Source organism: Diaphorina citri, unplaced genomic scaffold (genome assembly GCF_000475195.1).
Source record: "Diaphorina citri unplaced genomic scaffold, Diaci psyllid genome assembly version 1.1 scaffold489, whole genome shotgun sequence".
Classification (NCBI taxonomy): Eukaryota; Metazoa; Arthropoda; class Insecta; order Hemiptera; family Psyllidae; genus Diaphorina; species Diaphorina citri.
The window spans coordinates 147,704-174,378 of NW_007377924.1; the positions used below are offsets into that span (position 1 = coordinate 147,704).

General features: G+C 40.6%; 2 protein-coding genes and 1 long non-coding RNA gene across 3 annotated transcripts in view; 1 reads left to right on the top strand and 2 right to left on the bottom strand.

The window, feature by feature from the left end:
- Positions 1-26,675, bottom strand: part of LOC103509344 (ubiquitin carboxyl-terminal hydrolase 31-like) — a 36,790-nt gene that overhangs the window by 8,925 nt on the left and 1,190 nt on the right. The window contains exon 2 of the mRNA XM_017444155.2: positions 25,952-26,408. Within this exon, the coding sequence (XP_017299644.1) occupies positions 25,952-26,408 (457 nt within the window). The remainder of the gene's footprint in view (positions 1-25,951; positions 26,409-26,675) is intronic.
- On the bottom strand, positions 147-17,450 carry LOC113467503. Its single transcript, XR_003391564.1, has 2 exons — positions 17,321-17,450; positions 147-180 (listed from the first exon to the last, which is right to left on the bottom strand). It is a non-coding gene; the product is annotated as an uncharacterized LOC113467503 (long non-coding RNA).
- LOC113467501 lies at positions 7,139-9,380 on the top strand. The gene is made up of 3 exons (XM_026823713.1): positions 7,139-7,616; positions 8,186-8,606; positions 9,005-9,380. Exons 1-3 carry the CDS (start codon positions 7,151-7,153, stop codon positions 9,339-9,341), a joined length of 1,224 nt encoding a protein of 407 aa, XP_026679514.1. The 5' UTR covers positions 7,139-7,150; the 3' UTR covers positions 9,342-9,380.

Consider the following 26,675-nt stretch of genomic DNA (forward strand, 5'->3'; position numbering starts at 1 on the left):
AATCAATGGGATTAAAGTACCTACATGTTAGTGAAATAAAGACATATGCAAAACATTAAATCTGCAAAGAGTGAAAAAAGCGTGGTACCTGGTAGCCAGATTGTTACAAAACTACACATTCCTTCCCTTTCATCATAATAATGAGGTTCGGCCTTCGTGCAGAGTATCCCCTCCATTCATCTGAATAACAAATCAATGGGATTAAAGTACCTACATGTTAGTGAAATAAAAACATATGCAAAACATTTAATCTGCAAAGAGTGAAAAAAACCTTGGTACCTGGTAGCCAGATTGTTACAAAACTACACATTCCTTCCCTTTCATCATAATTATGTCATTTCCGTACATAATAAGTGAGTCTACAACTACCTGGAAATGGCTACTTGGCCTGTGGCGTACAATATATCTTAAGAGACGCTACCTTTAAAGCTAACTAGGCTGGGCAACACTCTCAAAAACGTGAGGCTTATAGGCTCTACAACGCAACGTTTACCTCCAATGTTTTGTCCAGTAATCAGTAATACAGTTAAGTATGTATTCCGCGAAATATACGAGACCTTGTTTAGACTGCTGGGGCAAAGAGGGACTTTTCAGTCCTATTCGGGCAGGATAAACAAAGTATAGTCCATTTTCTAGTCTAAAACTGAACTTTTTTTTTCAGTAATTTTTTACCATCATAGACCCTAAATTCTTTAGAAACTTACTCTCAAGGAACAATAATCGTTGCTAGGCAGAGGTAGGGACACGTTGGAGAACACTTCAAATGTGGACGAGGTTTCCTGGCAGTTACAACAGATGACAGTAGACTTGAGCTGTCCATAGATAGACCCTAAATTCTTTAGAAACTTACTCTCAAGGAACAATAATCGTTGCTAGGCAGAGGTAGGGACACGTTGGAGAACACTTCAAATGTGGACGAGGTTTCCTGGCAGTTACAACAGATGACAGTAGACTTGAGTTGTCCATAGAACAATTCACTGATGATGGACTTGTTCTTCTTGCGAAACTCTCCCCAGGACTTCTCGCCAGACTCTATGGAGGCCCCTGTGAGTGAGTTCTTGTGTTCTGGCTGAATTTAAACAAATCAAACACATCTTATATTATAAGAACAAGATCCATTCACATTTCACAGTTCACACAATGATCGCTCTATCTCGAGAACCACAACACCTAGAAAGCTGAAATTTGGTAGGAATATTCCTTTTATGGTCTAGGTGTGCAATAAGACTGTCCATAGAACAATTCACTGATGATGGACTTGTTCTTCTTGCGAAACTCTCCCCATGACTTCTCGCCAGACTCGATGGAGGCCCCTGTGAGTGAGTTCTTGTGTTCTGGCTGAATTTAAACAAATCAAACACATAAATAAATTAAGACACGCTACCCTTAAAGCTAACTAGGCTGGGCAACACTCTCAAAAACGTGAGGCTTATAAGCTCTACATCGCAACGTTCAACTCTAATGTTTTGTCCAGTAATACAGTTAAGTATGTATTCCGCGAAATATACGAGACCTTGTTTAGACTGCTGGGGTAAAGAGGGACTTTTCAGTCCTATTCGGGCAGGATAAACAAAGTATAGTCCATTTTCTAGTCTAAAACTGAACTTTTTTTTCAGTAATGCGCTTTAACTCTGGAATACCAGGTCGTTCACGCCGTAAACAGAAAAAAAACACGTTTCATGGAATATAAATTCCATGAAACGTGTTTTTTTTACGTGTTTGTAATATAAATTCCATGAAACGTGTTTTTTTACCATGAAACGTGGAATATAAATTCCATGAAGCGTTTTTTTTTTTTTTTGAGATGAGGGGTAGGATTTACATACCTCTTTCAGATCTTCATGTAGAGTGTCTATGAGGATGGTAAGGAATTCATGCGAGTCCTGTTGTTCATAGCCACGGAATGTACGTTTCATTTTGCCAACCTCTTCCTATCAGCAGGAGAAAAATAAATTATGTTAATGGATTTTAATAACCAAAAAAAGAACGAAGAAAAAACACCAATTACCTACCTACTTATTTATTGTATCATACAAACGAAAATATTGGTGAGTATAAGTATATCTTTTTTTTTTTCTCCCCAATATATTTTTAGTGGTTAAAAAACCTTTTCAATGGTAACAATACATCGTGTAATCACAGGCTGTACTAGTTTTTCTTTGCACAAAATTTCAGAACAGTACAAACATTAATGTCACAAATCAAACAGAAACAGATGCAATGGAAACACACCAATAACTAGAAAATAGAGGTAAGATCAACACAGCATAATATAGAAACAGAGACACCGTAGAAAACTCTGAGCATAGGATAGAAACAAAGACAAAGTAAAAACCCTCAAGGGCAGAATACAACGCCAGGGACTCAGTATGGGTAAAAAGAAAGGGAAAGGTAAGAAGAAAGCCGCACTACCGCCTGTTGCTCAACCACCGTTTTCATTCCATATCGATGATTTCCCGGCTGATTCCGGGAATTGTTCACTCCATCTGAATGACACGATAGACGTCCGATTCCGGGAAATTGAAATCGAGGTGAAAATCGTGCGAGATCCCGAGACCGGGAAGCGTGGTTATGATCTCAAGGTAGTCAAAGTGAAGGAGGAGGTCAGACCACGTGGTGTATATTATCCTGAAGAGTTGCTACCATTCCCCATTGTGTTCCTAGAGACAGGACAAACACTACGTGTAGAGCCCCTGCGTACAGGCGGACAACAACCATTCCTCATGATAGACCCAGACACAAACCTAGAGAAACTCATTGAACCTCCCTACTTCGTACACTACGAGCTAACCAATAGAAAACGCTATGTACTTAATATGCGCAAGTTTGTGGGCGGGAAATTCAGTTTTACGTAACTTACGTCTGACGTTGCCAAAAAATGATTGTTCAACTTGGCAACACCTTACACATCTCCATTTTTTTATATATATAGGTTTGTTAGAGAAAACTACAATTGCTAAGGTCTTATTATTCCAAAAGCAAGGAGAGAAGATAGAATAGGAGAAAGCCAGCCGTCCCGAGAAAGAACTTTATTTGTTTAGGATAAAATCAGCCCGGGGCAGGAATCGAACCCGCGACCTAGCACTTACAAGGTAGACATGCTACCCTCCAAGCTAACTAGGCTGACTGCGCCAAAATAGAAACACATGTACTGCTTTTCATGCTAACATGTTTGTTCAATGGACAACACTCTACCTACCTCCAGGTAATAGTTTTGAAATTTCACACAAAAACGAGATTCCAAGTTACAAAAACAGATTGGACTGCTCAAACGACGTAAATATACTTAAACACAAACATTGTGTAACTGACTTATCAATGGAAAGTTCATTCACTCTGGTTTCCTAAGATAAACTAAACTTCCATTTCATTGGCCATAAGTTAAAAAAAAAAAAAAAAACTACTAGCTCAAGCTTGGAACCAAAGATGAAATCATAGTAGATATTACAAAGCGTGTGGATCCGTTATCCGGACTACCACTGTATGGAGACTATGAGAATCCGGAGCGACAGTTTGTGGAGACGCTACGGGACGGAGAGTTGTATATAGTGAAGGATCCGGATACTGGAGGGATACAAGTATTGGATGTGACCGGACAGCCGGCATTAGATTATCATTCTCAATATGACCCGGATACTAACACTACCAGTATAGTGGATGAACAGGGAGACCTATTGACTACACTAGAAGGGAACTATCCGATACAACTAGCGCTACCTGGGGATCTACTGGAGGAACTCATGTCAGGGGAGGAGGAAGGGGATGAAATAGAGGATAAAGACGGAAAGCTCACGGATAAACAAGAGAGACCTACGGATAAAAGTCTGCTTCCTATTGATCGTCAAGGTCGAGACACACAGGCCGACGCCACCGATATGCTCAATGAACTGACGAGTCAACTTGTACCGCGTCTCACAGGCTATCACATGGAACCAGACCCAGCGAGTGCCACTATACGACTAGTAGACCAACACGGCAACCCTGTACAACTACCCCCAGGATATCGTATAGAGCTGGATAGCAGTGGTGCCATGCAACTTATCAACGAGCACGGGGACCGGGTAGACTTGACAACACTGGGAGATAGTTATCTGGCGGAGTGTATGGGAAATATACCGCCTGGGTATGGCCTTGCCCGGGATCCCAACACGGGACAAATAGTACTGGTGACACGTAGCGGACATGTAGTACAGTATCCGGAGACAGGTAACTTATTGTTAGTTAGTAGAATAACACAAAGAGTAATTTTTCCGCGCATCCTGCTTTGTTTTACATCTCGGACAGTGCCAGCCTTGGATTTCTTCATCTTTTAAATACAAATCTAGACAGTCCTGAAATCAGAATTTACACTTTGTAACACCGCATCTTTGAAACACGTCATCAAATGGATCAAAATATTTTGAGCTTTTTTTTAAGCAAAAGAGTCCAATAAAAGTCATTACTTTTATTTCTCTTCTTTTTATCATCATCTTCTTCTTCTTCTTAGCCTTTTCCTAATTAAATAGGGTCGGCGTTTCTTGTCAGCCTCCTCCAGGCAGCCCTGTTGTGTACCTCATGTCCTGATAAATTTTTCTCTTTTTAGTGAGTCCGTCCTTCCTTTATTATTACAATAGTAATAAAAAGGTATAAGGGACGGACTATTGTATTCGCTTCGGTGTCGTCGTGTGTACTCTGTCCCCATAGAAGGACTTATCCAAACCTAGTCGACCTATATATCAAATTAAAGGTCTTTTTACCAGGAACACGAAAATGGTGGTGCAAATTTTGACCAGAAAACCATAAAGCCAAAAAACCAAAAAAACTGGTTTTTGGGGGATTTTTTTCACATTTTCTCACACAAATGAGCGTCCAGAGAACCATAAAACCAAAAAAACTGGTTTTTGGGGGATTTTTTTCACATTTTCTCACACAAATGAGTTCTGATCTTGAAATTTGTCGCGACGACCTATGAACTCCAGTCCTACTTGTAAATTTGTTACTCAGTGAACACTAGAACAAGTGCCGGGTAAAGGTCTGTTACCACTTGTCGTTCGGAAAAAAAATCGTGTCGTATGTAGTGGGAACACTCTACTATAAATTACATTGCCTACAAGACAGTTGAAAAAAAAATCGGATGAAACCCACAATTGGAAACGGTCTCTATCGCGCCTACAATAGCAAAAACCATTATTGAATGCATGCGCAGGGTCCGATTCCTGCGCGGAGCGAATTTTATCCCAAGATAAGGTCAGGGTGATTGCCTCGCTAAGATAAAGGTTTCTCCTATTTCTCTCTTTGATAAGACTTCCATTGGTACAGTTCTCTCTAACACATTTCTATTTAGTAGTGTGTGTTTGACTGCTCTCTCACTTACCGTTTGAAATGAAGAACTAGAATAGGAGGAAGTCTTGTGATGTCCAACTTTTTCCGCGGTAAACTATCTGTTGTAATAATATCGTGTCTTAGGAAGGATCCTCTTGTATTTGTATCCACTTGTTATTGTCAAATAAAGAAAATAAAACATTAAAAAATAGTGTGTGTTTGACTGCTCTCTCACTTACCGTTTGAAATGAAGAACTAGAATAGGAGGAAGTCTTGTGATGTCCAACTTTTTCCGCGCCTAAAATCAAAAATTCACCGAAGAGGGACACTTTTTCATACTCTACTACCAATACAGGGTATCCAAAAATAAACAAGACAATCGAATATCTTGAAAACTAATGAAGATAGAAAATTCGTGTTTGGGGACATTTAATGGTGACCTCTGGAATTTTACCGGGTGTCTCCTTCCAGAGGTCACCATTAAATGTCCCCCAAAAAGTTAGGACAATCAGCAAAAACACGAATTTTCTATCTTCATTAGTTTTCAAGATATTCGAATGTCTTGTTTATTTTTGGACATTCTGTATAGCGTCGTTCCCAACAAACTAAAACAACCGGTATTCAAACATGTTTCTAAAATTATTTCAAGGTGACATCGACCTCACTGAAAGTCAACGCAGAATCATTCATCCAGACCTGTGGCCATCATCATCAAACATTTCCCAACTAATTTCAAGGTGACATCGACCTCACTGAAAGTCAACGCAGAATCATTCATCCAGACCTGTGGCCATCATCATCGAACATTTCCCAACTGCCAGACTCTTCCAAAGCATTTGACACGGTCGACACTGATCAACGTCCTCCAGGGCTCAAACTATTTGGTGACTACCAGACTCTTCCAAAGCATTTGACACGGTCGAAACTGATCAACGTCCTCCAGGGCTCAAACTATTTGGTGACTCCGACACCAAACCCAAACCGGAAGAGGAGACTTATTTCGAGCAGCTGAAAACGGAAGAAGGCTGGTCCATCTTGAACGAAATGAAACATGTAGAGCCTGCCACAAGGAAGAAACTTCTCACCCATCTGATAGAGGCGATAGAGTTTGAGAAGGAATTCGTCAACTGTGCAATGTCCGCCAAGTTGGATGAGGAGAGGAAGTTTACAGAGAGCTTCATGAAGGATAAGGAGTTGCGACAGAGCCAGTTTATCGCTGATCTACTTCAGAGGTAAGTGGACCTGTCTCTCCCTCTGGTTCTGTCTTGAGGACAAATGTCAAAGGCCACACTTTGAGGTAACCTGTCTCTCTCTCTGGTTCTGTCTTGAGGACAAATGTCAGAGGCCACACTTTGAGGTAACCTTAAAGGTGAGACGTTTGATTCAAACATTCTGATGGTGCCTTTTCCCATGTTCAGATGGGGTCGGCGTTTGTCGTCGGCCTCTCAATCAGCTTTAGAGTGATACTTTGAGGGCAACTGGTTTTGGCACCAAAACTTTCCGCGTGGGATGCCCTTCGCTACTCAACCTTCGCTATTGATATAGCGTGAGGAAATTTGGACTAGTCTACTCCCTGTTTATAGTCCCTCAGCCAGACTCCTCTACAGCTACACCTGTACTCACGTGTAATTATACTAGTCCCCTACTCTGCTCTCTACACCTGCACTAGTCTGATTCTGTGTGCGATCAAACTTCAACTTTTGGAACCGGTGTTCTTATTGTCGCTGCGCTGTTTTTATTGAATACATAGACATTTCTAGCTTTTATAGCACGAAACATTTCGAATCAAAGGAACTGCTTTTACGACCTCATGCTGACAATATAAATAAAAGATCTACTGGAGGAACTCATGTCAGGGGAGGAGGAAGGGGATGAAATAGAGGACAAAGACGGAAAGCTCACGGATAAACAAGAGAGACCTGAGGATAAAAGTCTGCTTCCTGTTGATCGTCAAGGTCGAGACACACAGGCCGACGCCACCGATATGCTCAATGAAGTGACGAGTCAACTTGTACCGCGTCTCACAGGCTATCACATGGAACCAGACCCAGCGAGTGCCACTATACGACTAGTAGACCAACACGGCAACCCTGTACAACTACCCCCAGGATATCGTATAGAGCTGGATAGCAGTGGTGCCATGCAACTTATCAACGAACACGGGGACCGGGTAGACTTGACAACACTGGGAGATAGTTATCTGGCGGAGTGTATGGGAAATATACCGTCTGGGTATGGCCTTGCCCGGGATCCCAACACGGGACACATAGTACTGGTGACACGTAGCGGACATGTAGTACAGTATCCGGAGACAGGTAACTTATTGTTAGTTAGTAGAATAACACAAAGAGTAACTGTTTATAGTATTAATATGTAGATTAACTTCTTCAACACAAATAAAACTCAACTCCTGGCATGAATTCCTTGGCGTACCAGGAGGCTTTTAAGTACCAATTTGAGCATAGTAGTAGATGAGATTAGATTCCGTGCTATGCCATAATCCATATCCGATACATCAGACTTTTTTATAAAGCTAAAATCAAAAATTCACCGAAGAGGGACACTTTTTCATACTCTACTACCAATACAGGGTATCCAAAAATAAACAAGACAATCGAATATCTTGAAAACTAATGAAGATAGAAAATTCGTGTTTGGGGACATTTAATGGTGACCTCTGGAATTTTACCGGGTGTCTCCTTCCAGAGGTCACCATTAAATGTCCCCCAAAAAGTTAGGACAATCAGCAAAAACACGAATTTTCTATCTTCATTAGTTTTCAAGATATTCGAATGTCTTGTTTATTTTTGGACATTCTGTATAGCGTCGTTCCCAACAAACTAAAACAACCGGTATTCAAACATGTTTCTAAAATTATTTCAAGGTGACATCGACCTCACTGAAAGTCAACGCAGAATCATTCATCCAGACCTGTGGCCATCATCATCAAACATTTCCCAACTACCAGACTCTTCCAAAGCATTTGACACGGTCGAAACTGATCAACGTCCTCCAGGGCTCAAACTATTTGGTGACTCCGACACCAAACCCAAACCGGAAGAGGAGACTTATTTCGAGCAGCTGAAAACGGAAGAAGGCTGGTCCATCTTGAACGAAATGAAACATGTAGAGCCTGCCACAAGGAAGAAACTTCTCACCCATCTGATAGAGGCGATAGAGTTTGAGAAGGAATTCGTCAACTGTGCAATGTCCGCCAAGTTGGATGAGGAGAGGAAGTTTACAGAGAGCTTCATGAAGGACAAGGAGTTGCGACAGAGCCAGTTTATCGCTGATCTACTTCAGAGGTAAGTGGACCTGTCTCTCCCTCTGGTTCTGTCTTGAGGACAAATGTCAAAGGCCACACTTTGAGGTAACCTGTCTCTCTCTCTGGTTCTGTCTTGAGGACAAATGTCAGAGGCCACACTTTGAGGTAACCTTAAAGGTGAGACGTTTGATTCAAACATTCTGATGGTTTAATATGAATCCAAAGTTTGAAATTAACCATCCAGATTGGGTAATTCAATCGGATTAACTTGAAATGTGAGTCAAAGTGTGGCCTTCATATTCGGTGAGTCATTTCGGTCTCTAGAGTCTCAACATTTCACCCAAAAGTCATTTTGAGCCTCTACATTTCCCTAAAGAAGGTAAAATTTTCGAAAAACCAGCGACACCACATGGCGGTATTTTGTGTTTTTATTTTCAGACATCAGCACTCTTACGATCAGCACGAGGTTGAGGTGGAAGTGGTTTACAAGTTGAACAGAGAGAACGAGTATATCTTCGATAAGCTTAACGAGAAAATAAAACGTGAGAACCTCGCCCTGAGTCAGGCCTTGGAAACCGAGCTGCGAACCAATAGGACCCGTATTATAGCTCAGACTAACCGGGCGTGCTATCAGAAGTGTAAACGAATCCTGTACAAATATTTCGCGGAGAAACTAGCCCAGGAAATCAAACATGTACGGGAAGAGTTCTGTATTCGACTCACCAATGAGAGGAACGCCATCTTACGAGACATCGCGCAATATTATAAACGATGAACAATAAAGTTCAGAAATATTCATTAATCTAACAATTGAGCTGGAGTCTGGACTTATATTACTTTGCTGTCTGAAAGAGCCCCTCAAAATTGACGAACACTTTGAGCCCCTGAGTACCATATGTGACCCTCAGCGTCTCGGCGAACTTTTCTTTCACGACATGAGTACCATATACATATGACCCTCACTCAACATTTCACTCCTGACATGAGTACTCTATATGGTATTCACGACCTTCTTTTGAAGACTTGAATAACTCATCCGGTACTCGTTTCTGTGCATTTCTTATGCTTGAATTTATCTTCTCTTTTACCTTGGATCTACTTTACCTCCTTATGTTTTACCTTGAATTTACCTAATCTTTTATCTACTTTTACCTTGAATTTACCCACTAACTCGTGTTTTACCTTGAATTTCTGCGGTGAGAAGTATCGTGAGTCCCCCGCCCAGAGCATATTGAATATAAGCTGAAACTCCTCAGCCAGCTTCCCACTGGTCTTACTGTAGGCGGCGGTCATGGAGCGTTTGAACTCGGTCACGAAATACTCGCGCATACGGGACAAATAGTATTGGTGACACGTAGCGGACATGTAGTACAGTATCCGGAGACAGGTAACTTATTGTTAGTTAGTAGAATAACACAAAAAGTAACTGTTTATAGTATTAATATGTAGATTAACTTCTTCAACACAAATAAAACTCAACTCCTGGCATGAATTCCTTAGCGTACCAGGAGGCTTTTAAGTACCAATTTGAGCATAGTAGTAGATGAGATTAGATTCCGTGCTATGCCATAATCCATATCCGATACAAATCTAACAATTGAGCTGGAGTCTGGACTTATATTACTTTGCTGTCTGAAAGAGCCCCTCAAAATTGACGAACACTTTGAGCCCCTGAGTACCATATGTGACCCTCAGCGAACTTTTCTTTCACGACATGAGTACCATATACATTATACATATGACCCTCACTCAACATTTCACTCCTGACAGTCCTGACATGAGTACTCTATCTATATGGTATTCACGACCTTCTTTTGAAGACTTGAATACCTCATCCGGTCTTGAATACTCGTTTCTGTGCATTTCTTATGCTTGAATTTATCTTATCTTTTACCTTGGATCTACTTTACCTCCTTATGTTTTACCTTGAATTTACCTAATTTTTTTTTCTACTTTTACCTTGAATTTACCTACTAGCTCGTGTTTTACCTTGAATTTCTGCGGTGAGAAGTATCGTGAGTCCCCCGCCCAGAGCATATTGAATATTAGCTGAAACTCCTCAGCCAGCTTCCCACTGGTCTTACTGTAGGCGGCGGTCATGGAGCGTTTGAACTCGGTCACGAAATACTCGCGCAGGGGAGACGTGTTGCTAAGGCACTGGAGGATGGAGTTGATGTAGCAGGTGTTGCCCAGGTTCTTCAGTCCTGTTAGTCCTGGGCCCTGTGGACATTTTGGGGAGAATCCATTTTATTCCTGCTTGAAAGTTCTGAGTGAAGAATTCAATTCACTTATTATTATTTTATTTATTTATTTAGGTATTTATTATTATTATATTTTTTTTTTTTAAGTTCCTGATTGGTTTTGATGTTAGGTGAGAATTTTGTTTCGACCTCTGGCCTCTGGATAAATTTTCGTCAAGATTTTTACGATTTCATCTTAAGTCCCTCCCTGAATTTGTAGGAAGATCAGAATTTTACTTCCGCCCCTGATCTATGGTCTAAACTAGAGGTATCAAGCCAACCTCAGTGGTGTGGTGGTTGGCATTGTGAACTTTGAATCTGAAGCTTGGTAGTTCCAGTCCAAGTCAAAACATGAAACTTAATGCGTTCATCCGAGAACAACATTTATGACAGACATGATTATAAAGGTATCAAGCCAACCTCAGTGGTGTGGTGGTTGGCATTGGGGTTAACTTTGGATCTGAAGCTTGGTAGTTCCAGTCCAAGTCAAAACATGAAACTTAATGCGTTCATCCGAGAACAACATTTATGACAGACATGATTATAATTACATAGGTATCTGCTTTTTTTGTGTATGTATCTCAGGACGGATTTAGTATTACTTCATGGCAATTATCTGCCCTATGTGGTTTAAAGCTATACCTACACTACATACGTACATATTCTGCTTTTTTTGTGTATCTCAGGACGGATTTAGTTTAAATCTATACCTACACTACATACGTACATATGGAGAAAATTCAAACTCACCACAGTCCAGAATATGATTTTTATCCGATAGGAAATGAATGTTATGATGAACATTTTACCCATATCATGACACAGAATATATCAAGCTTAACACAAGAGATATCCGACTCGTGACCAGGAGTAAACTAAACACATATGCAACCCGCAACACATGCCTGGGAAGCCGTAGTGAAAACCACTACATGGTGTTTGCGTGTGAGATAGCAAATCCGATTATCGACGGATAACAAGTGGAAATTTAGGAACTTTACAAACCATGGTTCTCCCCATTTTTTTTTTTACTTTCTATTTTCCCAGAGGTTTGATAGCGGGAACTGTAACTGCTAAGGTCTTATTCTTATCGTACCTACCGCAAGGGAAGAGAGAAGGAAGACAGGATAGAAGAACCAGAATGTCAAACAGCCCCTTCTGAGAACAAACCCGCTTTACTGGCATTTTCCAACTACTTCGTGAAATTTTACGGTCGTGGTGCTTTTTTCTTTTTTGGCAGGGTTCTTCTGAAGGAGCTCTTCCCCTTCTATTGAACCATAGTAGCAACCTCCTTGACCGAGTGGGTATCCCACTAGGCTTGCATGCAGGAGGTCCGGGTTCGATTCCCGGTGGGGCCGAGGTTCTATCGAACCATAGTGCATCAGAAGAAGAGCGCCATATTGACTTGATTTCAAAGCAAGAAACTAAGCTGTAAGCCATATGTTGAGCTAAAAAGGTCTTTTCGAGCAATTAAGCCCCGGGCGGAAATCGAACCCGCGGCCTAGCGCATTTATAAGGTAGACGAGCTACCGTTCAAGCTAACTAGGCTGGTTAAGAATGCTTTTGTCTGGATCACTTCAGGTTATGGGGAGGGGGGAGGATCGAGCAAAAGTTACAAATGATGTATTTGAGGTAGTTCGTCAAGATTTTTACGATTTCATCTCAAGTCCCTCCCTGAATTTGTAGGAAGATCAGAATTTTACTTCCACCCCTGATCTATGGTCTAAACTAAAGGTATCAAGCCAACCTCAGTGGTGTGGTGAACTTTGGATCTGGAGCTTGGTAGTTCCAGTCCAAACTTAATGCGTTCATCGGAGAACAACATTTATGACAGACATGATTATAATTACATATCTGCTTTTTTTTGTGTATCTCAGGACGGATTTAGTATTACTTCATGGCAATTATCTGCCCTATGTGGTTTAAAGCTATACCTACACTACATACGTACATATGATATAGGACATATAGGTTAATACGGCCAATATACGGGAAAATGGGAGGGAGGGAGGGAGGTAGGGATTTCTTAACGGGACACCAAGTGTGTGTGTGTTTTTTTCTTCTTTTTTTCAAGAGGTTTGATAGAGGGAACTGTAAATGCTAAGGTTTTATCGTCCCGAAAGCGAACAGAGAAGAAAGACAGGATTAGGAGAAAGCCAGCCGTTCCGAGAACGAACTTTATTTGTTCAGAATAAAATCCACCCCGGGCGGAAATCGAACCCGCGGCCTAGCGCATTTATAAGGTTAGACGAGCTACCGTTCAAGCGAACTAGGTTGGTTAAGAGTGTTTTTGTCTGGATCACTTCAGGTTATGGGGAGGGGGGAGGATCGAGCAAAAGTTACAAATGATGTATTTGAGATAGGCACGGATAAATATGAGGGATACCTACAGAATTCTGAACGGAACGGGACACCAAAACTTATTTTGTCTCGTCACCTAACGTTATAGGACACTGGTCTCAAATGGTGAGTACCACATCCCAAACACACTGAACAAAACACAACTGGGCACGTTATAGGACACTGGTCTCAAATGGTGAGTACCACATCCCAAACACACGGAACAAAACACAACTGGCCATCTGGATGGTTGACTCTGTAAAAGTTACTTTGTCAAATACACGGGTAATAATTTAACAGAAACTAGGTAACAATTTAGAAGAAAAAACACACACATTAGGGCAAAACACAAAGTTACTTTGTCAAATACACGGGTAATAATTTAACAGAAACTAGGTAACAATTTAGAAGAAAAAACACACACATTAGGCCAAAACACAAAGTTACTTTGTCAAATACACGGGTAATAATTTAACAGAAACTAGGTAACAATTTAGAAGAAAAAACACACACATTAGGCCGCACTATACGCACAGTTACAACAAAGTTATAAAAAGATCCATAACTCATAACGCCATCGGCATAGATAAAATGCAAAAACTCGTATTTAGGTTAAAACAAAAACAAGAAAGAAGAATCTTTTCCAAGTGCTCGAATTCCAAATTCATGAATACAACCATACATTCGTATTTCGTACACACAAGAGTTTTATTTTTGGATCTACGCCAGAAGACAGGGCCTTACGTTTCTATGCTATCGCGAGAGATAGAATATTGTACTTCTGTTGCTTCTTGCCTTATCTTCAAGGGTGTGCTAAAAGACCCAGACAATTTCATACGGGATGGAACTAAAGAGGCGCAAAATTTGCCAACCTCTCCAATTTTTTATCTAAGATCAGTCAGCTCCCATGGCGTAGTGGTCACTGCGCTTGCCTTGCACGCGGGAGACCCGGGTTCGATTCCCGGCGGGGTCAAGAAATATGTATCTATGGCGAGAGATAGAATATTGTACTTCTGTTGCTTCTTGCCTTATCTTCAAGTGTGTGCTAAAAGACCCAGACAATTTCATACGGGATGGAACTACAGAGGCGCAAAATTTGCCAACCTCTCCAATGGGGCACAACCAAATGAAATTTTTTTTCGAGATAGAGTCCTATTCCGATGTAAAAGTACCCAAAAAGTGCATTGGCGCACTCAAAAACATCCAAAACGGTCCCTAAATCCCACACCATGTTGTATTCTATCTAATAATAAATGATGAACACACTATTTTACTTACATAAATTAACTGGCCTTTTTATTGTAGAACTAAAGAGGCGCAAAATTTGCCAACCTCTCCAATTTTTTATCTAAGAAGCAGAACATACCAGCCACTCTGCTCCACACACCATGTGTTTATCCGATAGGAAATGAATGTTATGATGAACATTTTACCCATATCATGACACAGAATATATCAAACTTATCACAAGAGATATCTGACGAGCTCAATAAACTTTGAGCGGAATCGGTTCAGTCCACATCGATCGATGGTCTGTCGACTATGTGTGGACACACCTTTACATTTACAGACAAACCGAACGCAAAATGTGGAGGTAAACTTGAAACTCATCTCAATGGTTTAAACGTTAGGTTAGCCATGCTACACAAATCATTAGAACTTACTGATGTTGGTTTGACTTGGCAGCTTATATCCCATATCGTGGAGAGACTGCTTGTAATTAGCTGAATTCGTAGTCAGGAAGGGGAAATGACAGAACCAAGCATTAAAACCTCCCTCCAATAGTACTGGCGCTGTCTTGTATTTAGTATTCACGTCATACTGAAACCCAATACACGACATGGTTAGTCCAGTGGTAACGCGCTTGCTTGCCATGCAGAAGGTCCCGGGTTCGAATCCCACCATTGACAAAAAATTGTACTCGTTTTTCGATTGCAAATATTTCAACGGGTTACTTTCTGGTGTTCTCGTGTTGACCCAGCACTTAAATGGAGAGTATTGTGTCTCTTCTCGCCCATCTGATGAGATGCATACTAAGGGATGGGCATGCTACGACACAGACGACATTAATCTAGTGTAGCAGTTATTTCATTGCTAGGAAATAAAAACGGTGGTGAATGAGAGGCATACTACGGGATGGGCATGCTACGACACAGACGACATTAATCTAGTGTAGCAGTTATTTCATTGCTAGGAAATAAAAACGGTGGTGAAACACTCATCTTTTGCATTTACCTCGTTAATAATTAATAGTAATCTCTCCAAACTAGAATCCTTGCCATTAGGTTTCACCTTGCTGTATTGATCAAACAGAATGATGTGATCAAATGTGTTCCGTATACTCCACAGAGTTTGATGTTCTGCCATTAGTTTATCCCTGAGGGTTTTGGCACTTAATCTGAATAACAAAACACACAGGAGAGGAGGGTTTAATGAATCAACGAACAACGATCGACTAAAACTTTCTCGCTTTGAGTTCATAGGTCGTCGCGACAAATTTCAAGATCAGAGCTCATTTGTGTGAGAAAATGTAGGAGGGTTTGATGAATCAACGAACAACGAAATGAGTTTTAAGTTTAGAATCTCAAGAAAAAAAAATATACATATATACAGGGTGTCCCGCGAACGACTGTACAACGCTTGAGGGTTGATGCAGGACCTAAAGGGCTACCAGAAAAAGCTATCTGGACATATATGCCAGCCTAGTTAGCTTAGTTGGTAGTGCGTCTGCCTTGTAAGCGCTAGGCCGCGGGTTAGATTCCCGCCCGGGACGGATTTTATCCTGATGGGATAATGTTCGTTCTCGGAACGGCTGGCTTTCTCCTATCCTGTCTTCCTTCTCTCGTTTTGTTGTTCGTGTTGTTTTTGGAGGAAAATTCGGCGCGACGATAGAAAGAAACAGGTGGACAGGGATTCATAGTAACGTAGGAAATTGACGGATTCTCCCTTTGTATCGTTAATATCTCCATAAATAATGGTTTCTCACAAAATTCAAGATATTGGACTTAAAGAGGGCAAAAAGGGGTACTTTTCTATCAGGAGAAATTCAATGGGTTTCAGTGGAAACTTGAAGAAAAATCGAATTGAAAAAAATGGTAGTTTTTAAAGAGATACAAAAAAATCTTTTTCTCAAGCCTCTGGTTGTGTTTGAGGGAGGGTTTTACCAAAACAGGGAATCTTATCTTTTAGTAAATTTTGTGTTCTTTTCAATGGTGCAATCAGTTTTTTATTATCTTTATTGGTTCAAGAGATAAAGGCGTTTTAAGGGAGTGTGTGTGGGGCCAAACTCACAATGCAATGGTACTGTGGAAACCCAACACGATCACACTTCCCCCACACACACAAACACACGTACAAATGTCAAAAGTCAAACAGAACAGGGGATTTTAATAATTATTTTATCTATTTATTTTTCAAAGATGAGTGCTTCGTCGCCTTTTCTTATTTCGGAAGAATGGAACAACTGCTACAATAGACTCGTGTGGTCTGTGTCGTAGCATGCCCATTCCGTTTATTTTTCATTATTTACAAAAAAAATCTTTTTTTTTTACTGCCTTGTGGTGCAGTGGTCAAGATGCTCGTCTGGTAAACTGGAGAGCGCGGTTTCAATCCCCACCAGGGTATGGACTTTTATCATTAACCTTATGTAGGTTCGACACAAACTTTAAAAATTGGAATACATGTGTAATGGGTCGTAGTTTTATCACAAATCTGGCTACCAAGGTGATGTGGCTAACAGATGGATTAGGCCAGAAGACAATACAGCTAAGGTGTATTGTAGTTTTCTACTATCGTAAAACATCGAACTTGTTCCGCCAAAGAGACCTGAACTTCAACACATTGCAGTCCAGAGCAAAATGAACTTCTGTACAAATACAAATCCAATTGATTCTGATCAACTAACTATAGACAATACAGCTAAGGTGTATTGTCGTAAAACATCGAACTTGTTCCGCCAAAGAAAGAGACCTGAACTTCAACACATTGCAGTCCAGAGCAAAATGAACTTCTGTACAAATACAAATCCAATTGATTCTGATCAACTAACTGGACTGAAATGTTTTTGGAAGCCAGGTTGTACTCCAGCCGTAAGAGCTAATAACAACCACACTCTCATAAATATGTATTAAAAAAAATACAAACTGACTACACATTAATTTGGCATTGTTCTTACCTGTGATAGGTTCGGATGTGAGCTGGACCTAGTCAACTTGGACCCGAATGGTCGCAATGATTCTCCTCCATCGAACCTGGGTCTCTCTACTCTGGAGTCCGCTACTTTACCGTTACTCATCAATCTGAAGGAAAACAATATTGTTGTTGTAGCGGCTTCGAATGGTGATGGCAGAGTATTATTTTTTTTTTTATTTTTTTTTTTTTAAGAGGTTTGACAGAGGGAACTGTAACTGCTATGGTCTTATCGTCCCGAAATCGAAGAACCAGGAGGTTATCACGGGACAGAGGTTTATAGAGGTGAGAACTATGTAAGAAAGTTCGCATTCTCTCCCTATCCCTATAAAAACATTGGATTGGTTTCCAATTTAAGCCTCCCTAAAAAATTCTCAAGTTAAATGAGATTTGGAAGCCAGGTTGTACTCCAGCCGTAAGAGCTAATAACAACCACACTCTCATAAATATTAAAAAAATACAAACTGACTACACATTAATTTGGCATTGTTCTTACCTGTGATAGGTTTGGATGTGAGCTGGACCTAGTCAACTTGGACCCGAATGGTCGCAATGATTCTCCTCCATCGAACCTGGGTCTCTCTACTCTGGAGTCCGCTACTTTACCGTTACTCATCAATCTGGAGGAAAACAATATTGTTGTTGTAGCGGCTTCGAATGGTGATGGCAAAGTAAAGAAGAGTACAGTCGAACCTGGATAAACGAGAACCCAAGGGACTAGGTCATTTTTCTCGTTTAAAGAGGTTTCTCGTTTAAGGAGTTTCTCGTAATTACTATTTTTTTTTTTTTTAGTATGTAATACCTAAATTTGATAAAAATTCATTTTTAAGGTGTTAAAACAAATCTGTACTATCTGGGTAGGTACTTACATCATCTGTGGTAAGTGTAAGGGATTGGATAGTGGTACCTAGGTACCTATGTACATTGTACCTACTTATTTTGACTAAAATGGAAAATAGACTCTTACTTTTTTATGTTGTCTTTATTTTTTTCTAATTATAGAGTCGAATAGTGAACTAACTGAAGAAAACCATGATCATTAGGGTATGTATGATATTACATAATATATGTTCTATGTAGGTATGTGTATTGAAAAACCCAGAAGCTACAAGTGCAATAGGTATGGCACGTTCATGAAATGTACCGACAGATTTAAACAAGTTAGAACAATTTCTCGTTTAGAGAGGTCCGGAAATTCAAAATTCTCCTTTATAGAGGCTCGCGAAGCGCTACAGTTTGAACATAGACAAAGATAGAAAAAGTTGACATTTTCTCGTTTACAGAGGTTTTTATCCAGGTCTCGTTTATCCAGGTTCGACTGTATATCTTTTTTGTCTGCCATACACCGAGGTGATGGTCTCTAGCCGTGTTTAATTGGCCCGTCCTGAACCGCAGTCAACCATCGTGAGGACTTGTGCTCATTTTTCAAAAGCAGAAAGAACCCTTTGAAAAACTGCCAGGTACATAGCTTGGCTGGTTACTTGGTTAGTTCCCACAGCTAGACAGTTTATAGACCCACAGCTGGAGGAAAACAATACAAATGAAAGGCTTTCATCTTTTTATCAATCTCAGTAGTGTAGTGGTTGACGCGGTGGACTTTGGATTTGGAGGTTGGTGATTCGAGTCCAAGTCATGTCACAGAATTTATTCAACAACCTTACCGACCTCTATGTGGTAAGTTACGAGACACTACTTGGTTAGTCAATGTAGCAACACATTAGGCTTTCCTCAATCGAGTAGCGACCAGTGGCAGCATTAGCAGGTCGAAGAAAACATCTAATTAGCTTGGGACTTGAAATTATTATTCAAAAATGTTGAATACATAATTTGGGTCAGAATTATTCAGATGTTTTGTTAAAAAAGCCGTATAGTTAGCTTCGAATGTAATTTATGTAACTCGTCTGCCTTGTAAGCGCTAGATTGCGGGTTCGATTCCCTCGAGGCGAACTTTATCCTAAACAAATTGGGCTGCAATAGTCCTACACACTGGACTCCGCGCACAGGAATTTCGTCAGAAAATTCCCTCATTTCAATGTAATGTAATCCTTAACAGATATTTTTAACCCGTAAAGTTTTCATTGTATTTTATGGTGACTTGTCTCTTCTCCCACAGGATGTGATATCAAGGCGATTCTCAAAAGTCAGACTATACACTGCCGGCAGAATATTACATATCACCAAGAAGAAGATCAGCAAAGAGCAGAGGAAAGCTGACAAGTGAGTGAAACTTATTATGTATTTAATATTTTTTCCCCCCTTTTAAGGAAAAAAAAGTATAATAAAAAAATACGCCGACCTTATTTAGGTACGAAAAGGCTAGGAAGAAAAAGATCATGAAGAAGAAGATTTTATCCCTTTTTAAGAGATTTTGTCAGCTCCCATGGCGTAGTGGTCACTGCGCTCGCCTTGCACGCGGGAGACCCGGGTTCGATTCCCGGCGGGGTCAAGAAATTTGTATCATCCAAATGATTGATTCCGTGACTGGCTGTTGCGGGGCCCACTCAGCCTCGTGAGGAAAATGAGTAGCTATGACATATAAATGCGCATAGCGACCGGTGCCAGCATGGTAGGTAAATATTGGATTTTAGGATTATTGAGATATTGGGAAAATCCTACAATTCTGCAGTGAGCACCAAAGTTGTGACGTAATAACACAAAGAAACTGCATTTACATTTTTACATATGTAACGATACTGATGATTGTACGTATACTATTATTGTTTAGTGTAAGTTAAGTTTTTAATTTCAAACCAACCTCGGTCGCCGAGCGGGTATCAAGCTTGGCTTCCACACCAGAGGTCCCGGGTTCGATTCCCGGCGGGGTCGAAGTTTTTTCGGCTCTGTGCTTGGCGTTCGGGGTGCACTCAACCTCGTGAGGACAATTGAGTAACTAGTTTTATAGCGTAGCGACCAGTGGCGGCATTCGAAGTGTGAAAAGATTGGATGAAAAAGGAATGAAATTGATGCTACGGAAGCACTTAGAAGTACTTTGATATCCACATACCTACCAATATAGGTAATTAGTAATTATTAATGAATTTATTTTTGATTTTTTTGTTAGATTTCCTTAACCCTTTTAGTCAACATAGGATATAGATTATTGAGCACGTACCTTGTTGGATCTGTCCACCTGGGGCGGAGGTTTAGGTCTGACCAGGGGCGTATCTGCAGGGTTAATGTTCTTGGTCTCAGGCACTGGTTGAGGGGTGGTAGTGGGGGCGGGTACTGGGGTAGAACCCTCATCATCTCCCGGTAGATCCGGCTCTGGTGAGGTACTGTCCAGATGATAGGTGATGTCATCTGAAATAAATTTGTGGAATTGTGGATTCGGAGAAGAGGAAGGGATTTCCATTAGATTGAAATGGGGGTCTTTTCTGACGAAATTCCTGTGTGCGGGGTCCAGTATGTAAGACTATTGCACCCTAGGAGAAGGGATACTTTGGACTGAGAGGCCCGTACAACGGGTATTTACACTTATTCCTTGATTCTGAAAATTTGTTGTAATGGATAGGATAAGATATTTTTATTATTATTATTATTATTATTATTATTATTATTATTATTATTATTATTATTATTATTATTATTATTATTTCCTTAGAAGAACAATTTCACCTCGAGCTCAATAAACTTTGAGCGGAATCGGTTCAGTCCACATCGATCGATGGTCTGTCGACTATGTGTGGACACACCTTTTACATTTACAGACAAACCCGAACCGCAAAATGTGGAGGTAAACTTGAAACTCATCTCAATGGTTTAAACGTTAGGTTAGCCATGCTACCACAAATCATTAGAAACTTACTGAGATGTTGGTTTGGACTTGGCAGCTTATATCCCATATCGTGGAGAGACTGCTTGTAATTAGCTGAATTCGTAGTCAGGAAGGGAAATGACAGACCAAGCATTAAAACCTCCCCTCCAATAGTTACTGGCGCTGTCTTGTATTTAGTATTCACGTCATACTGAAACCCAATACACGACATGGTTAGTCCCAGTGTAACGCGCTTGCTTGCCATGCAGAAGGTCCCCGGGTTCGAATACCAACCATTGACAAAAATTGTACTCGTTTTTTTCGATTGCAAATATTTCAAAGGGGTTACTTTCTGGTGTTCTCGTGTTGGACCCAGCACGTTAAATGGAGAAAGTATTGTGTCTCTTCTCGCCCATCTGAATGAGAGATGCATACTAAAGGGATGGCATGCTAACGACACAGACGACATTAATCTAGTGTAGCGCAGTTATTTCATTGCTAGGAAATAAAAACGGTGGTGAGAACACTCATCTTTTGCAATTTACCTCGTTAATAATTAATAGTAATCTCTCCAAAAACTAGAATCCTTGCCATTAGGTTTCACCTTGCTGTATTGATCAAACAGAATGATTGATCAAAACTGTGTTCCCGTATAACACTCCACAAGAGTTTGATGTTTCTGCCATTAGTCTTATCCCTGAGGGTTTTTGGCACTTAATCTGAATAACAAAACACACAGGAGAGGAGGGTTTGAGAATCAACGAACAACGAAAATGAGTTTTTAAGTTTAGAATCTCCAAGAAAAAAAAAGTATACATATATACACGCTGTCCCGCGAACGACTGTACAACGCTCTTGAGGGTTGATGCAGGACCTAAAGGCTACCAGAACAAAGCTATCCTGTTGTTGTTGTTGTTGTTGTTTGTTTTGTTGTTCGTGTTGTTTTTTTTTTGGAGGAAAATTCGGCGCGGCGATAGAAAGAAACAGGTAGATAGGGATTCATAGTAACGTAGGAAATTGACGGATTCTCCTTTTGTATCGTTAATATCTCCGTGAATAATGGTTTCTTAGAAAATTCAAGATAATGGAATTAAAGAGGGCAAAAAGGGGTACTTTTCTATCAGGAGAAATTCAATGGGTTTCAGTGGAAACTTGAAGAAAAATCGAATTGAAAAAATGGTAGTTTTTAAAGAGATACAAAAAAATCTTTTTCTCAAGCCTCTGGTTGTGTTTGAGGGAGGGTTTTACCAAAACAGGGAATCTTATCTTTTAGTAAATTTTGTGTTCTTTTCAATGGTGCAATCAGTTTTTTATTATCTTTATTGGTTCAAGAGATAAAGGCGTTTTAAGGGGACAAGGTATGAAAAATGTTGAAAAACAGAAAATTCTTCATAACTCCGCCCCTGTTGAAAATCGGATTTGTCCAGATAGCTTTTTCTGGTAGCCCTTTAGGTCCTGCATCAACCCTCGAGCGTTGTACAGTCGTTCGCGGGACACCCTGTATAGAGAGAGGGAATTATAAGAAACTAAAATGTTCCTGAAAAGTACAAACATTATGTACTTATATAAGAACACGATGAGATTTGTGAAGAAACTGAATAAACCACATCTTTCTGTTCTGTTATAGTTGGGTCTTATCGTCCCAAAATCGAATAAAGAAGAACAGGAAAAAGTTAGCTGTTCCGAGAACGAACCTGATCTATTTAAGATAAAGTTCGCTCCGAGCGCTTATCTAAAACTTTCTCGCTTTGAGTTCATAGGTCGTCGCGACAAATTTCAAGATTGTGTGAGCTCATTTGTGTGAAAAAATGTAAAAAAAAGAAAAAAAAAAATCCCCCAAAAACCAGTTTTTTTTTGGTTTTTTGGTTTTCTGGACAAAATTTGCACCACCACTTTCGTGTTCCTGGTAAAAAGACTTTTAATTTGATATATAGGTCGACCAGGTTTGGATAAGTCCTTCTATGGGAACAGACAGACAGACAGACAGACACCGAATCAAATACAATAGTCCGTCCCTATACCTTTTATTATTAAGTATTGTAATTTGACGGACTAATTTGATTTTTGAAAGTATTAGTTTTCATGACTCACCCTTTAACATTGATTTCCTCAGGCACATTTATCAAATTCTCAGCGCTAGTTTTGAGTGTACAAGAGTTGTACTCCTGTTGAGGTCTACAGTCTATCAGTAGCACATTCCGATTGTTTAGAATCTTGTGTAGCTCTGAGCTCGAGATAGAGGTTTTCACTCGAGGGGTCGCGGGTTCGTACTTATCTTCTGGCTTGATTATATACTCTGTAACAAACATTGACACATTGTGACATCAAAATATATGGTATTTTATGGAGGTATTTGGCTGGCTATGTCAACAAGAAGTTAGGAAGTATGTAAGTGATCTCTGTACTACAAACTCTATAGTCTATACCATTAATGTCAATAAAATTTACTATTAGTTCTACAAGAAGCAAGGGTCAGTCAATGCATTACTTACTACAAAAAATAAACATTTAATTTAATTAGTTTTGAGAAGTGTGAAGTTAGTCATGGAGTATTTCCTGAGATGACTTACTGTCCATGCTATTGATACCAGCCTCATGAACTCCATTCTTTGCATTACTCTTTATGTCAGCACCACTAGCTGATGATTTTTTAGTTTTTACACCCAGATCTTTTGTCTGACTGGATTTGAGTGGACTCTTGCGATTTTCTTTTTCTTCACTGGAAGGAAAAAGAACGGAAAGCATTATTAGCCAGTGCATAACGGTTGTAAAATGCATGTCTTAATAATAATAATAATAGACTCTTGAGTGGAAGGCAACCACTAGGCGAAGTTAACGCCTTAGGCGTTCTCTACCACCTAACCCTTAAGTAGCTGCGACTAGACACTGAGGACCCGCTCGAGATGTAGGAACTGAAAACCGGATGAACGCGGCGGGAACCAGGAGGTTATCACGGGAGAAAAAAAAAGTGGTTGAGCCCCATTTTTTATCTAAGAAGCAGAACATACCAGCCACTCTGCTCCACACACACACACATATCCTACTGATCATGTTGAACCTAACCCGGGACCTATGTCTATGACTTGGTACTGCCCAGTGTGTCAGCAGAAGCTACACCGCAAAGTATATGGGTATCACAGAGATTTATTTATACATTTGGGGGCAGGATGGCATCAACGATAAACTTGCACTCGTATTTAGGGCACGGTTAGTCCAGTGGTAACGCGCTTGCTTGCCATGCAGAAGGTCCCGGGTTCGAATCCCACCATCGACAAAAATTTGTACCCTTGAATTGGCAGGGCGGAGCGTGGAACTTGAATGGTACATATATTATGTATTAACCGTAAGTGAGACATAGTCTTTGGTAAAAAAATCTACAAACGACATTTTTTGTAGAGTTCCTTAGATAGAAAGAAGGTAATACTTCTACAATAGTCGATATTTGTATAGTTCATCGAGGTCAGAGATTTCTAGAACATCGAGAGAAGAAAAAAATGTTGGGAAATACTGGGTTAGATATGGTTAGAAGAAAAACACAAGTCCAGACTTAATTAAAAAATGGCTACTTGGCATGTGGCGTACAATATATCTTAGTAGCGTTGTCAAACTTTCTTCAATTGGCAGGGCGGAGCGCTACCGCGCTCCTTAAAACTTGAATTGTTCTTATATTATGTATTAACCGTGAGACATAGTCTTTGGTAAAAAAAATCTACAGACGACATTATTTGTAGAGTTCCTTAGATAGAAGGTTTCTAGAACATCGAGAGAAGAAAAAAATGTTGGGAAATACTGGGTTAGATATGGTTAGAAGAAAAACACAAGTCCAGACTTAATTAATCTTGAATTGGCAGGGAGGAGCGTGGAACTTGAATGGTACATATATTATGTATTAACCGTAAGTGAGACATAGTCTTTGGTAAAAAAATCTACAGACGACATTATTTGTAAAGTTCCTTAAATAGAAAGAAGGTAGTACTTCTACAATAGTCGATATTTGTATAGTTCATCGAGGTCAGAGATATCTAGAACATCGAGAGAAGAAAAAAATGTTGGGAAATACTGGGTTAGATATGGTTAGAAGAAAAACACAAGTCCAGACTTAATTAAACTCAAAAGCATTATGTTATTTTATTAGCATTTTACATACTAGCATTAGGGAAAGAACTACAGAGCCTCAAGTTGATCTAACAAGTAAGAAGTCTTCAGGTTCGAATCCTCTGGGAGACACACATTTAAGAGAAATACAATACTTCAGGGCCGGAACTGGCACACACAATAGCTTCGGCTTAAGGGTCAAGGCCGGAACAAGCAGAGATTTCCAGGGCAGGAAAAACATTGGTATTAACAGGAACATAAGGCACGGATAGAACACAGAAATTCAGGCTCGGAATAGACAAGCACAGATTAATATGATTAGTTAATACAACACTGAGTGGCAAGGCCGTATTTAGGGGAGCGAGGGGGTCAGGCTTAATTTTGCGGGGCGGACTCCGAAAATTGGAAGTATCCACCCCTTCTCCCGGTACATCACTGTTTGAACTCTTCCCCCCTGGATACGGCCCTGCTGAGAAACACACAATAGTCCCGGGCTGGAGCTTACACACGTAGAATATTGTAGGTGCAATATGAAAACACACACATGTTGAAGGATCAGCGGAGCGGGTCTCTACCTTGATATGATTGATTCGGGACAGCAGATCATTGTAGCATCGCGGTACATCACTGTTTGAACTCTTCCCCCCCTGGATACGGCCCTGCTGAGAAACACACAATAGTCCCGGGCTGGAGCTTACACACGTAGAATATTGTAGGTACAAGATGAAAACACACACATGTTGAAGGATCAGCGGAGCGGGTCTCTACCTTGATATGATTGATTCGGGACAGCAGATCATTGTAGCATCGCTCATACTTGACACTATTGGATAGGGATGATGCGAGGGCGGGCGGTACGTTGATAGACGCAGAGCCTGCACTACTCAACGCGGCGGGGGACAAGGTGGCCGAGGATCTCCTGTGAGAGGGAGGCGGGAGACCATTCACCGCGCTAGACCCGCCCGCCGCGCCGGCCTTGGGAATGCACAGGTCACTGATAATCCGCGGCGGGAGAGCGCTGCTCACCGGCGAGCGTTCAATGTCTCCGTTGGTGATAGACGCGGACCGGGGGGTGCTCTGTAGCGCGGGAGAGGGAGAGACGGAGCGAGGCTCATAGAGAGAGCGTCGGGCGAGAGAGGGGGACTTGACCGTTGAGCTTGAGTAGGAGGGGGAGCGGGATTTATAGCTGCGACTAGACACTGAGGACCCGCTCGAGATGTAGGAACTGAAAACCGGATGAACGCGGGAACCAGGAGGTTATCACGGGACAGAGGTTTATAGAGGTGAGAACTATGTAATAAAGTTCGCATTCTCTCCCTATCCCTATAAAAACATTGGATTGGTTTCCAATTTAAGCCTCCCTAAAAAATTCTCAAGTTAAATGAGACTGACCAAGTGCAAAAACTCTACCACGTACTTCGTTGTATATTCGTATAAGCTTAAACCCACTTTTAGGACTGTTTGCCCTACACCTAACCCTCGGAGTGGGCTT

What these genes read in the sequence shown, in the direction of transcription:
- LOC113467501 (XM_026823713.1), top strand. Translation starts at nt 7,151, where the DNA reads ATGTCAGGGGAGGAGGAAGGGGATGAAATAGAGGACAAAGACGGAAAG. An exon ending in AGTACAGTATCCGGAGACAG is followed by an intron (nt 7,617 to 8,185) that starts GTAACTTATTGT and finishes AATTATTTCAAG; the next exon opens with GTGACATCGACCTCACTGAA. An exon ending in ATCGCTGATCTACTTCAGAG is followed by an intron (nt 8,607 to 9,004) that starts GTAAGTGGACCT and finishes TTTTATTTTCAG; the next exon opens with ACATCAGCACTCTTACGATC.